The 13,223-nt window shown below is 36.2% G+C and overlaps 1 protein-coding gene across 2 annotated transcripts in view; it reads right to left on the bottom strand.

Moving 5' to 3' along the window:
* LOC116522989 (sodium channel protein type 4 subunit alpha-like) overlaps nucleotides 1-13,223 on the bottom strand; it is a 70,561-nt gene that overhangs the window by 24,489 nt on the left and 32,849 nt on the right. Inside the window, exons 15-16 of one of the 2 annotated variants that reach the window (XM_032238131.1) lie at nucleotides 9,951-10,401; nucleotides 7,374-7,378 (exon numbers count right to left, since the gene is read on the bottom strand). In XM_032238131.1, coding sequence (XP_032094022.1) covers nucleotides 7,374-7,378; nucleotides 9,951-10,401 — 456 coding nt within the window. The remainder of the gene's footprint in view (nucleotides 1-7,373; nucleotides 7,379-9,950; nucleotides 10,402-13,223) is intronic. The other variant, XM_032238132.1, reaches the window with a different exon arrangement.

Here is a 13,223-nt window from a genome sequence, read left to right as displayed (position 1 = left end):
GCTGAAGAAACACTGGATCATCTGATTAGCTGCTGAAATAAGATCACACAAACTGAATATGAACAACAGCATGACAAAGTAGCAACAATAGTGCATTGGAAGTTCTGGAAGAAATACAATTTGACTGCAAGTAAGAACTGGTGAGATCATAAAATAGAGAAAGTCATAGAAAATGAAGAAGCTAAATTGCTCTAGACTTTAGAATTCAAACAGACAGACACCTGTCACGCACATTAATAACCCAGACTTAACAACTGTCGATGAAAAAGGCAGAAAAAGTCTAAATAGAGGATGTGGCAGTACCTGAAGACAGCAGAATAGAAAAGAAACAACTGGAAAGGATAACAAAATACAAAAACATGCAAATATAAATAGGATAACAGTGGCAAAAGAAAGCAAAGGTAATAATAATGGGTGCCTTGGTTGCAATCTGAAAACAACTAGAGCACACAACTTGAACACCACTGGCACTAACAAAATTCTCATCACTCAATTGCAAAAGACAGCTTTGCTAGGAACAACTTGCATCCTGTGGCAATACCTTTAAGACCATTACACATCCAAATCTGCCTATCCCAAGTCCTTGGGGAAAACTCAATAGGTAGATAAAAGTGCCAAAGCTAGTCTAAACATCTGTGCAACAAGCCAGAGTAAGAATAAGATGATTTATATCCCACCTTTCTTTCAAGGTCCAAGGCAGCATCTACTAGGCTCCTTCTCTTTGAATTCGGCATTAGGTTGATTTAAGCATTCTTGAAATTACTTTACTAAATAAAACAGTTGTAATTTGAATTAATTCTGCCAAAATTGCATTTTGGAATTTGCTTCAAATATCTGCCCCATCAAATACTGTGCCTTATGCTTATCATGTTGATCCAGGCACAAATTGTCTAGAATAATAGTCAACAAGGTAAGCATTGGCAGCAATATTGTTGATTTGGATTTAGAATTACATGGAAAGATCTGTAGATCAATAATAGCATGCTTTTAAACAGTTTCTCATAGATAGACTCCACAAATACCATTTTTCTTAGAAAACACCAATGCTCAGTGCAAAAACTCTTTATATACTACACAGACAGAACTAATCCTGTGTTGATTCTTGCCAATCAGATGGATTGATAACTGTGTGGGGTTGCAGTCTCTTAAATTTCTGGATGATGGAGATCCACTTACTGGAAGACTCTTCCATTTTAAAAAAAAGTATACAAAAACATAGGGAAAACCACAGTCAATCTCGACATGAAACAACAAAAAAAAAGAAAAATGTGTAGAAAAGGAAAAAAAGTAATTTCTCCCTTCATCTCAGCAAGTAAAAACAAATTTAAAGTTTATCACGACCCCTTAGTACAACATATACCCTTTATCCCTTAAATCAGCTCTTGATTAAAAAATCAAATATTAAAAACTTTGTCATTCATTCTTTATTAACAAAAATCCAGTATGGTAAACCAAATAAAATTATTTTTTTCTATTTTAATCTTTATCAAAAGGACAACCCTATATTCATTTCTTGAATCTTTAACAATTTTTATTTTAACCCTTCCAAAGTTCCAGAACTTATTTTCTGTTCATCTTTTTTTACCAAAAAATCTTTCAAAACTTTATCTCTGTTGTATATCCAGAAAGTTAAGTTTGTCCTTTTTTCCCCACTTCTCAAAGTCCTCCAAGACTTTAATAGATCTCTCTAGTAAATCCAGTAAGAAGATTATCCAATCCAGATTATATCATAAAATATTTACATTTTAAAATAGAGCCAGTTTGATCTAATGGTTTGTTTATTTGTGTCAGAAGCATCACAATAAAAGTAAGGCATACATTACAACATAACATTTAAAAATAAAATACAAGATTAAAACATGTACAAGTTAAAACAGATCTTGCCCAGAAACTAACAACATTAATTTCATTCTGTTGTGTTGCCATGAAGTCCTCAGCGGTACACTGATCAGGACACAAAGAATAGGTATAATATATGTTGTTTTCTGCATGTTATCACAAGCACAAAGAATAGAAGCTACTGGCTAGCTCCCAGGGGTGGGTTTCAACCGGTTCGCGGCGGTCCCCGCGAACCGGTTGGTCGGCGAACCCGGAAGTAAGTAACTTCCGGGAACGGCGAAGGGCCCACCCGCCCGCCCGCGTTACTTACCCGGTTTTGACGAGTTCTGCGCTTCCACGCATGCGCAGGACGCATACAGCGCCTGCGCGATCCTCCAGGAGCAGCTGGAGCATCGCACAGACGCTAGTACGCATGCGTGCGCTGCGCGTGTGCACGAGGACGCTGCCAGCCCTGTTCCAACCGAACTGGTTGGAACGGAGCGAGAAACCCACCCCTGCTAGCTCCATTTCTTCAGAGTGTCTCTGGATCTTGTTATAGCAGTAGCAATAGCACTTAGACTTATATACCGCTTCTCAGTGCTTTATAGCCCTCTCTAAGCGGTTTTACAGAGTCAGCATATTGCCCCCAACAATTTGGGTCCTCATTTTACCCACCTCGGAAAGATGGAAGGCTCAGTCAGCCTTGAGCCTGGTGGTATTTGAACTGCCAAATTGCAGTCAGCCGGCAGTCAGCAGAAATAGCCTGCAGTATTGCACTCTAACCACTGTGCCACATTATATCCATGTATAGTCTCTAACTATTTCCATACTTCCAGCTTTTGCCAGACACAGATGTCAGCTCCTTTATTTATTCCATCCAATGTTGTAACTTTCTATAGGTCCACTCTGCATTTAAATTATTTGAAATATTCCATTGACCTAAGGAAACGTTTCCTAGGTTTTAATCTCTGATGAACTGGTAAGCCATAGAGAGTTTTGCCTAGATGTTGATCATTTATGCCTCTCTCTGTATGCTGCTGCTGCTCTGCAAACAGCAGGCGGGACAATGCCAACTGAACCAGTAATAATTGTGCTAGCTTTATTCAGAGCAACATCTACTTTTCCAGCATGTGGTGATTTATACCAGACTGGCAGGCAGCTTCTGAGTGACAAAAAGCTAAAGTTGTTGTCTTGAGGACCCTTGTTTTTGTACATTGGGTAGAGCTCATTAACTTCTTATTTTGTCCAGTAGTGGTTAAAGGATAAGTCTAAAAACTGGGAGACTGTCCCACCTTCCCATCTTAGCAATGAAAGCCATGTGGGTGACTTTGGGCCAGTCCCTCTCTCTCAGCCCACCTCAGAGGGTTGTTGTTGTTTAGAAAATAAGAGGAGACAGATATGTTAGATATGTTCATTGCCTTGAGTTAATTGTAAAAATAATAAAGGGAGGATACAAATAAATAAATAAAAATGAAAAATTCTTCTAGTTTAATAATTGTATATCTTTCATTTGTGTTTCCAGCACATATTTCCCCATATCCTTCTAATTGCTTGGCACATTTACATTCAAATTAATTTCAATGTTATCTGTGGTATTCCATTCATCTTCTATAATTGCATTGACACACAGTTTGTCTATCATATCAAGCAATTTTGAAGACTAATATTCAAAAACATCCACTCCCTCCCCCCTCTCTCTCATTAATAAAACTAATTAATTATCCTCTAATTCCCTCTAGTGTCAAACATGAAAGCCCCATTATTATATTTCTTTTTTTAAAAAAATATCCCAAACAACTGCCATTTTCCCTGGGATTAATTGAAAACTCCGGTCCATCTGGATTCTTAATCAATTATTAGCTCTCCCAAATTCATATTCTAAGCACCCTTTTGTTGTTTAATCCAAAAAATATTTTCCAAAGCAAAGAAGGCAATTCATCCAATTACTACAGTAAAACTTTGCCAATTCAAAAGTCTTAATATTTTCAATATAGTAAAAAAAAATCCCAAAACTGATTGTTTAATTTATAAGCCTAAGAAATAAGGCTTGGATGAACTTTATGCTCTTAAAAGGCTGCATTATGAGTGTGAGCTGGATGGAATCCCTTAACTCTCAGCCATTCAATCCAGAAGCAGATTGCAAAACACTATTTTCTAAATTGTACCCATGAGGAATGGCTATCCATTGATGATTTCTCCTTCCTTCAGGGACATTTTGCTATTCCAGCCACAATTTTCCTGTAAACAAAAACCCATTGCCAGCAGAACATCAGCTCACTATGGTGCTCACAAAAGCATCTAAATACCTTGAAGCTTTTCAGTCTGGATTCAATTTCTGGGTGTGAATCTGAGAGAACATGGTTGCTCTCTTGGGTGATCTGTGATTGCACCAGAATTGGGGTAACTGTCTTTGTCCGTTTGCCTCTTGGTGGCTTTTGAGGCTGTGATACATTGGGATCATTGGGATGATCTACAGCATTAGATCATATGCTATTTATATTCTACCCTGATTAGTAAATAATTACTGGAACCCATTTGAACTTGGTGGGGTTTTCTTTGGTGTACTAATTGCATCCTTATCTGCTACAAGAGGACCTAGCAACACGCTTCACCACATAAACTACTACAATGGTCTTTGCCTGCACTGCTACTAAAACTATTTTATAGTTTATAGGAAATTATAATTAATTCAGGATATGGTGGCCCATTCTTAACTGGTCCTTGGCATTGGAAGAATATTACACTTACATTGTGCGACCAGCAGAGATTACCAGTTCTGTTCCAAATGTAATTTTAAGTGCATATGTTAACTTATACTGTAAAAGTCTTATATGGCTTGAGACCTGGATACCCATAGGGCTATATCCTCCAAACAGATACAGCCAAATGTATTAGATAATATAGGTATTGCTTCTTTGCAGTAGCACTGAAACTGTGGAGTCTCTTCACTAAAATCAGCATGGCCCCCTCCCTGGAATTTTGGGGAGCTATTAAAAATGGAAATTTTTCAAACAGTCTTTACATACTGTACCATCTGAATCTCTTGTTGTTTTTTTCTTGCATATTATTTTAATTCTATCATGTTTATTGTGAAACTATAACCAGCATGCAATAATGTGGAAAAAAATGTGGCACAATAAAAATCTTTAAAATGAATAAATAAATATCCTGGGAGAGAGGGAGGGAAATGGGAATAAGGAGGAGGAGGCAGGGAAGGAAATTTTGGCAGATACAAATAAGACTACAAACGATGACTCGTTCATTACAATGCAGCTGCTTAGTAATGTTTTGCAGATTTCTCTGAAATTCTGCTACATTTATATCTCTTTTTAATTGATGTTTAGTCTGTATGAACTTATGTATTTACTGAACCTGGCATTTTCAGTTTACAATAAATGCAATTCCCAGGGCACATAGTGTGGTAGAATGTTAGAAAAAGTGTCACTTTAATTACAGAGCTTCTACTCTATAATTGATACTAATGTTTAAGTATACATGTTTTAAGGAGAGGAGGATATATGCCGGATAAACTATAAATAACTGCATATATTTCTTATTTTAAAAAAATTGTTGTATGGCTAGAATTTGCCACTAGGTGTCACTTTAATATAGTCCTATTCACATAAACATTACTGTGTATGGGAAATCTTCTGGCATCAACTGAATTGCTCCTTCTTAAAAAGCTTTTAGCTTCTCTTTATATTTAGAAAGTTTGCTCCTGAGCCTTGACATTAGGAAAGAGGCTCCCAAACTGAGCTTTATTTCTAACTTCGGAAAATACTGAGGCTTCAGGATATGCTGGAGTCTCAAATTTGGAAGTCCTATTTCCTAAATGTCAAGCACTGATGCCCACATGTGTAGGAAACTGATCATAGGCTCTTAGTAACTCAGGAAAAAACAGTCTATAAATGTTCATGATTTTATTTATCATCATTTATTGTAAACAATGACATTGATAACAGAGACACAAATTAAACACAGCATCCTCAACTTGGTATCTCCTAAAATTCCCATCATTTATATTTAAATGCTCCAGATGTTGGGAGGGCATTTATATCTGACAGCTGGTTTATAGTTTACACGTGCTGAAAAGGATTCTTCTCTACATATTCTAATTTTAATCACTGACATCCAAAACTCACAATATCCAGCAATACCAATATATGGTTGTCCTGAGCCCTCTTGAGTGTCTAGGCCTAAAACCGGCTCCAGATTTTGATGGCTTACGGGCATTTTAAAAGATAAAACCTTTAGGCACTTACTGAATTAATTTTAGATCCTATGTTCATTCACACACTCCATTTGTACAGACCACTCTGTACAAATTGAAAGTCCCTTTCATAAGAAGCATATTTCTATTCAGAGCAGTGCTCTCTTTGAATATTTACTATGTGAGCCTCTTTCAATATATATTTCATTGCTACCCAATTACTATCTTACACTGGAACCTGGAAAGCATCCTTAATATGCTATCTGCTGTTACGGCAACCTGAAGATGTCACTGCCTAGGAGCCCACTACAGTTTTCCTTTGGCCAAGGAAAGAATAGCTAGCCCCCCACCTCCTACCAATTTTTTTACTCTCTTGGTGTAGAGTAATGGTAACAGAGATAGTTGCTGGAGATAGAAAAGTCATGGGCAAAGGAGGGAGTCCTAAACATTATGACTTTCCACCAAAACTGGAAAATCTATATAGTGGGCATAAAACGAAAGTGAAGAGACTGGAAGCTGTCAACTAACTGTTACAAAACAACTAGGAAAATATAATGGTTAGAAGAAAGAGATGACAAAAAAGGTGGTTGGATGGGTGCTGTTGATAGGAATTTTGGAGTTATTGAAGAGTTTATGGAGTTGTGGCATGGCAAGAAAATGAAGAGAGGGCAGAGCCGGATTAAGGTGGTTTGGGAGGGACGGAGGGATGGACAGACAGACAGACAGAAAGACAGACAGACAGACAGGTAGACAGAGAAAAAGTAAACATGTCAATTGTAGGAAAGAAAAAGGAAGTAATAAACTGTCAGGGAGGAAGAAGAATTGGATTCATTAACATCTAAGCTGAAGTGGCCCAGAAATATATTGACTCAGTGATAGTTAAAAAGTAATTGACCAGATTGTCACTGAGAGCACCATCATTGAGAAAGCACCAACACCCAGGATCAGGATCGTCTGATTGAAACTCAGATTGAAGAAATCTGGAGTGAAGGCAGGAGAGAAAATTTCCTGCCTTCATCAGCCTAGTAAAACTGGACTGAGAGATCAGAGGAAAACTGAAGGAATGGATATTGATATGAGATTGCAAAAATGTAATGGGAATTTGTGCTAGTTAGAAGACTACTTTGTTTTGATAGGTGCAGATTAAAGTCAGAAAGAAGAAGTGAGAAGGAAGGAAGGAAGTCTAGGATATCAGAATTGAATACAGAGACAGGACTGCTGGCTGGAAATAGGAATGGCCAATTTGGAAACTCTGATGGAATTATACAAACCAGTCTGGCAACATCTTGTTCCAACATCTACATGAAGAGCACTAGGAGGACACAAATAAGGTACTTTCACATACTTTTGCTCTCATGTGACATATGCCATAATCTGCCAGCAATACCCTTCTGGATTTTACATAGGACATACGAGACAAATCTTACATAAAATAATTGATGAGTACAAATTTGAAATCAGGACTCAAAACAACAAAATGGTAAAAACAGATTTCAGATTCTTAGAACTCTTTATATGACTATTTTGGAAAAATGGACTTCACTAAACAGCAAAGAGATGTTTTTGGAAAAGTGGACTTCATTTACAATACCATTGGTTGATAAATTCCTAAACTCACAAACATCAAGAGATTTCAGCAATTTCAGATGGTCTCAACAAACACAATAGGTTTTTAACAAAGTACAATTGTTAATTGATAAGATAGTTGCAATTATTTATTTATTTATTCATTTGTTTATCCATTCATTCCATTTATGTAGGTGCTTATCTTACATGAGTGACTCTGAATATCTTACTATTTAAAAATATATCTATTTCATATTTAATCTGCGTATGAATAACTGGTCTATCTTCCTCTCCCTTCTCACCTCCTGCCTTGCCTCGATTTAAAGCCTACTTCAATCTAGCAACTCTATGCATTTGGTGAAGTGAAATACAGATCATGAAAAGGCAGGTTATGACTTTTACTAAAATGTGTTAATAAAAAAGGTACTAGTACATTCCTTTCAATGGCCACTTCAGGTTTTTCCTCAAGTGCCTGATTCAGCTCCCCAATACAGAGTGACAGAACAGATGCCTGGTAGTACTGATGAAAAGGATTGGAATGGATTAAAGATGGGCGTGAGCTCATGAGCTCAAGCTACAGCAGCATGATAAAAGATGGTAAAACATATTTATTTCTCCGTTCTTATTGTATTGTAAATGATGCACTTACCATTTCATTTAGGATGACTTTTTACCTCTTATGAATCAGATGTCAAGCTTCAAATGGCATTTTTGCTGTTATAACTATTATCACTTCTCAGATTGCCAATAAACTATAGGGGGAGGGAAGGGAGAGATAGAATGGAGCTCCAGACATCAAGATGCCAGCCATGGGAACCAAGGATATTTCGGCAGGTGTTTACCAGAGCTGAAAAAGACTTTCTCATAACAATAAAAGAAGTCTCCATTGGACAAGTAACCTGGCCTAATAGGGGGAGAGGGAGATCTTGAACTTTAACTATATGGGATTGCATGGGAAATAGTTAAATCTGGTTTTGCCCTCATCTTCGCCAATATGATGTATTCATTAAAGTTTTGCATTAAGAGATTGGCTTGTCTCAACTATGCTTACTTTAAGTTGGGCTTGTCAGTCAGAACATTGATAGGCAAAATCATCATTACGTTATTTCTGCCTCTTTTAGTCTTAATAGTCCCTTGCTTTCTTTAACACTATACATTACATCTATTCTTTTTGTTGCTAGATTTATTATGCAATAACTACTTTTATCCACATTTTAAATGTTTTCCTCATCCAAACTTCTTTCTAATCTCACAAAGATCCCTTATCATGCTTCCTATATGGTAACTTCACAAACATATAGTAATTTCAGACAGTTCCATAACTTTTTTCTTTTATTAACTTTCTATTTATTCTACCAGTGGATTATTCTACCTTTTAGTCAGTACACTTTTATTTTAGATTTTTGTCACTTCTTTCCATTTTTTCCCATGTCCACTTTCCCCCTAAGATCATCTACGGATTCTAGGTGAAAAAAAGATGCATTCTTTCAGTCTTTCTAGTAGAATAACCTTTTCCACTAGTCACGTTCCTTCAAAATGCTGCAGTCTACCCCTGCAACTACCATAATTCCAATAATTTGTTTGTATTCACAACTAGATGATAATAACCAATTTATAGGTTTTTTAATATTCACACACTTTAGTCCATTCATAATTAAAGCTTCACCTTCATTTCCATCATGTATCCAGCAGCTCTCTTTTTAGAATTTTAAAAATAGCCAATTAAATCAAATTAGAAAAGTTTGCTCAGGAGCTAAATCTAATCACAGTCACCTTGACCACACTCAGTAACAAACAGGAGCTACAGAGGAAGAGACATGGTTTCAAGATTGACATTCAGTCTCGACCAATCAGGCTGTGATAATAACTCAGCTGTGACTCCTCCCATGATGTCCTGGAGAATATGTGCCATCTAGTCATTTTTTAGTCCTAGTGACTACATAAATAGATTATAAACAGAGGCAGCATAGTGATATATGAAGATAATCATCATCATCATATGATGCATTTGAAAAACAATAGATTTTTTAAAAGCTTGTAAGAGGAGTTATGTAAAAAGAATGGCATTATGGAAATGTACTGTATGTTTAGAGATGTTGCCATTTTTTCTAAGTACCATTCATTCAATTTTTCTTCTATCTAGTTTCACTCTCTCCATAAAGCTACATAGCTTGTGAACAGGAATTGTTCTAGAATCCTCTTCAATGCATAATGCAATTGGTAATGATAGACAACCTACCTTTTGGACAAACATTTTTGAGAACAGTCTCAGCAAAAGATCCTGTATGTGGATATGTTTAAAAAAAATTCCAGCCAGATGCATCTCTGCACTAAAATCTTTGGGGGGGAGGGGAACTCACCTTGATGTCATCAGCAGTTTCTTCACCTGTATCAGTTTCATCATAAAGATCAGACTCTTCAGATGCTATAGGTACATTTATGGTCAGGTTGGGATTATTAATGAAGTTCATTTGTCCCAGTTCATCAATGAGTTGCTCGTTTTTTACTATTCCATCCATGTATTCAGACTTGAAATCCTGGCCTGTGTCCACATGGTTAAGATTGTCCATGTGGTTGAGAACAAAGTTTTCTTTTTTACTGTCATCTGGTTCCTCAGATGATAGCTCTGTTTTCTCTTTCAGTTCTCTGTGAAGCAGCAGCAGGACATGTTTCTTTACAAAATCAATTCCTCGGTTGATCCTGCCAATTGCAATTTGCAAATTGTTCATCTCACTATCATCATCGGATCCTGCCAGGCTATCGGCACTGAAGGAGCTAAGCAGCAAAGCTAAAAACAGGTTGAGTACCTAAAAGGACAAAAGCAAATATCACTTTTAAAAAAATATTCAGAATGCTTTCCATAATTTATAGGAAGAAATAACCAAGGATAGGTTCTGCCAACCAATTCACAAAATTTAAGAAAAATAAAGATAATAGAAAGAGATATAAGAAAATACCTTATGTTGCCAAATAATCTATGTTCTCATTTAAGAAAATCAAAATTCTATATAAATCATGCAAAATAAGTCTATGCTGTATTACAACACAGTTTAAGTGTTTTCCAGTGAGGTCTATCAGGACAAATATGGGACGGAGCATACTCAAATATGGGACGGAGCATACTCAAATATGGGACGGAGCATACTACTTCCACTTTTGCCTTTCAGCCCCAATCCAGGGGCCTTTGCAGGTAGTCACTTTCGTGAGAAATCATTTTTGTGTTAAACTTATATTTACTGACAAAGAAATAAAGAGAGACTAGTGTAGATCTATTTCAAGCTATTTAGCTCTTGTCAGCTAGCCATTCAAATCCCAGAAGGGTATAGCTAGCTGACAAGAGCTAAATAGCTTGAAACAGACTTATACTACTCCCCCGGTATTATTTTGCTGGTAAATATAAATTTAATACAATACAGTTTCTTTGGTTTCCAAAGATGTTGTTGTTGCCTCAAACCTTTATCCAAGCATTTCCTGCCATTTGAACAGGATGTATTCTTTGCATATAAGCACAAAGTCTGATCCTTATTTTATTTATCAATTTGTCAGCCAGGAACTTTGTGGCAGGTTGATTACATTAAAACATTGAAACACATCCAGGTCTTGAGTCATAACTCATTTGTATTACACTATTACATCAACTTCTCTATGGCTTACTTTCTGATAATTGTGACGAATATACAGTACAGTAAAAGACAATGAAATATATAAATTATGGATAAGCTATATTTCGAATAAATAAAACTCCCTTCCTAATGATCTGCTTCTTAGACAGTGTCCAAAGGAAGATGGAAAGAAAACTATAGCAAATATCTCCCCAAGTTAAACCTCCCTAAAGAAACCAATATTTTCTTCAGTTGTATATAATAAAAATATAAAATCTAACTTGATTTACTCTTGCTTGATTCAAGGTTATTACATTCAAAAAGCAAAAATAATATTATAATATTTGTTCATTTTTGAAAAAAATGATGAAAAAGGACTTGCTCAGTTTGGTAAACAATATTATGAGATAACACAGTGTAGTGATTGCTAAATCACAATGACACACAAGACTTATTATTGTGTGAAAGATTTATTATTTGCACTATTTTGCATGTTGCAGTTGATCATCTGGAGAGATGACCTAATATTTTTAGAATGGTGGCAACCATGTTGATCTGGGAAAGGCCAAAGAAAAAAGTAGGTAAAGGAGATAAAGTTCTTCTCTCATGAAATAAATCTGATGAGCAATAGGCAGTGTTGGACTTCAGGATTTAGTGACTGTGGTAACAGTTCATAGCAGGAAAAAGGGAAGGCCTTGATCACACAATATATTAATTTACAAGAGTTATTCCCAAAAAGTGAGTGATAGCCATGATTATATATGGGTTCATAATAGGATTAGACAAATTTCTGGTGATTCAGCTACTTTTAGTCATAATGGATAAGCAGATCGTCCAATATTCACAAGCCATATTCCATGAATACCAATTCTTAAGTGCAAACAGCCCTTAAAATGACTCTGCATGATCTACTTTGGGATTTCTTGTAATCATCTGTCTGGCTTCTGATGGAAACAAGATGCGGAATCTGTTTGCTCCAGTAAAAAAAATGTTCTTTTGAATTTGGGATCTTGCTTTTGACCTCCCATGTTTGGCTGAAAGGAAAATCCTGTGCATTTTTATCGGAAAAAAACCCTTAGGTATGCCGGTACAGTAACATCAGCAAAAAAGGGGGAATGTGTTTGCTGTGAAAAGCCTGCTTCCTGCCCACTCACAGCTGTTGATGTTTGTGCTTCAATCCTGCCAGGAATACATTTGAGAAGGGATTTTGCTGATATTCAAGGTCATGGCTATTTACACATGTCTTATGCCTCATGACTTAACTAGGACTTTTATATAAACTCCTTTGGTTTCCTTTAAGCTCTTGGAGGCTTCTTTTAAATACTACTTACAGCTGCCAATCACCAATAACTGTAACATTGACTCAAGTTAGGGGTTTTCACTCTTATAACTTTCATAAATCATCATAACTTGATAATGATGAAAAAAGAATAGCTAGCTTAAGAGATTCTAAAAATATATTAAGTTTCTTAGGTCAAACTACAACATTCTTACCATGAAAAATTATTGACTTGAGATGAGAGAACAGAATGGAGATTGGAAGTCATATGCATACAAATGGAATTATTTAATATTGTGGAGAGGCTTTCTCTTTGTTAACTTCTTTGCCTAAATTGCATTTCCATTTGCTTATTTTCCCATAGAAATAATGTATTTCAATTTAAAATAAGTCAACCATATTTGAATCTAGCAATAAATTGTAGCGGGAAAACTCTTGGCAGAAAAAGAATCTGAACCTAGCAATTGGTGGGATGTTGGGCAGCAACACTGATACCTGATTACTTACAAATCTAGCATTAAAATTAGTGGGATTGTAGGGTACATTTTCTTTCTTTTCAGGGATGTTGCTGTTCCCTTGTGGGAGTATTTCATGATCAATACTGTCTTTCCTTGGGGTAACCAGTTTGGTGGGAGCCTGCTACTAATAGCTGGTTCATCTATGCTCCTAGCTCATACATTGTTGTTAGTTTCTTTAGCCAATACATGTGAATCATGTCTGGGCCAAGTACTGTCTAGCTCAGTGGTTC

Source organism: Thamnophis elegans, chromosome Z (assembly GCF_009769535.1).
Source record: "Thamnophis elegans isolate rThaEle1 chromosome Z, rThaEle1.pri, whole genome shotgun sequence".
NCBI lineage: Eukaryota > Metazoa > Chordata > Lepidosauria > Squamata > Colubridae > Thamnophis > Thamnophis elegans.
Note: the sequence above shows the minus strand (reverse complement) of the source record. Positions and strands in the feature narration are given on the sequence as shown.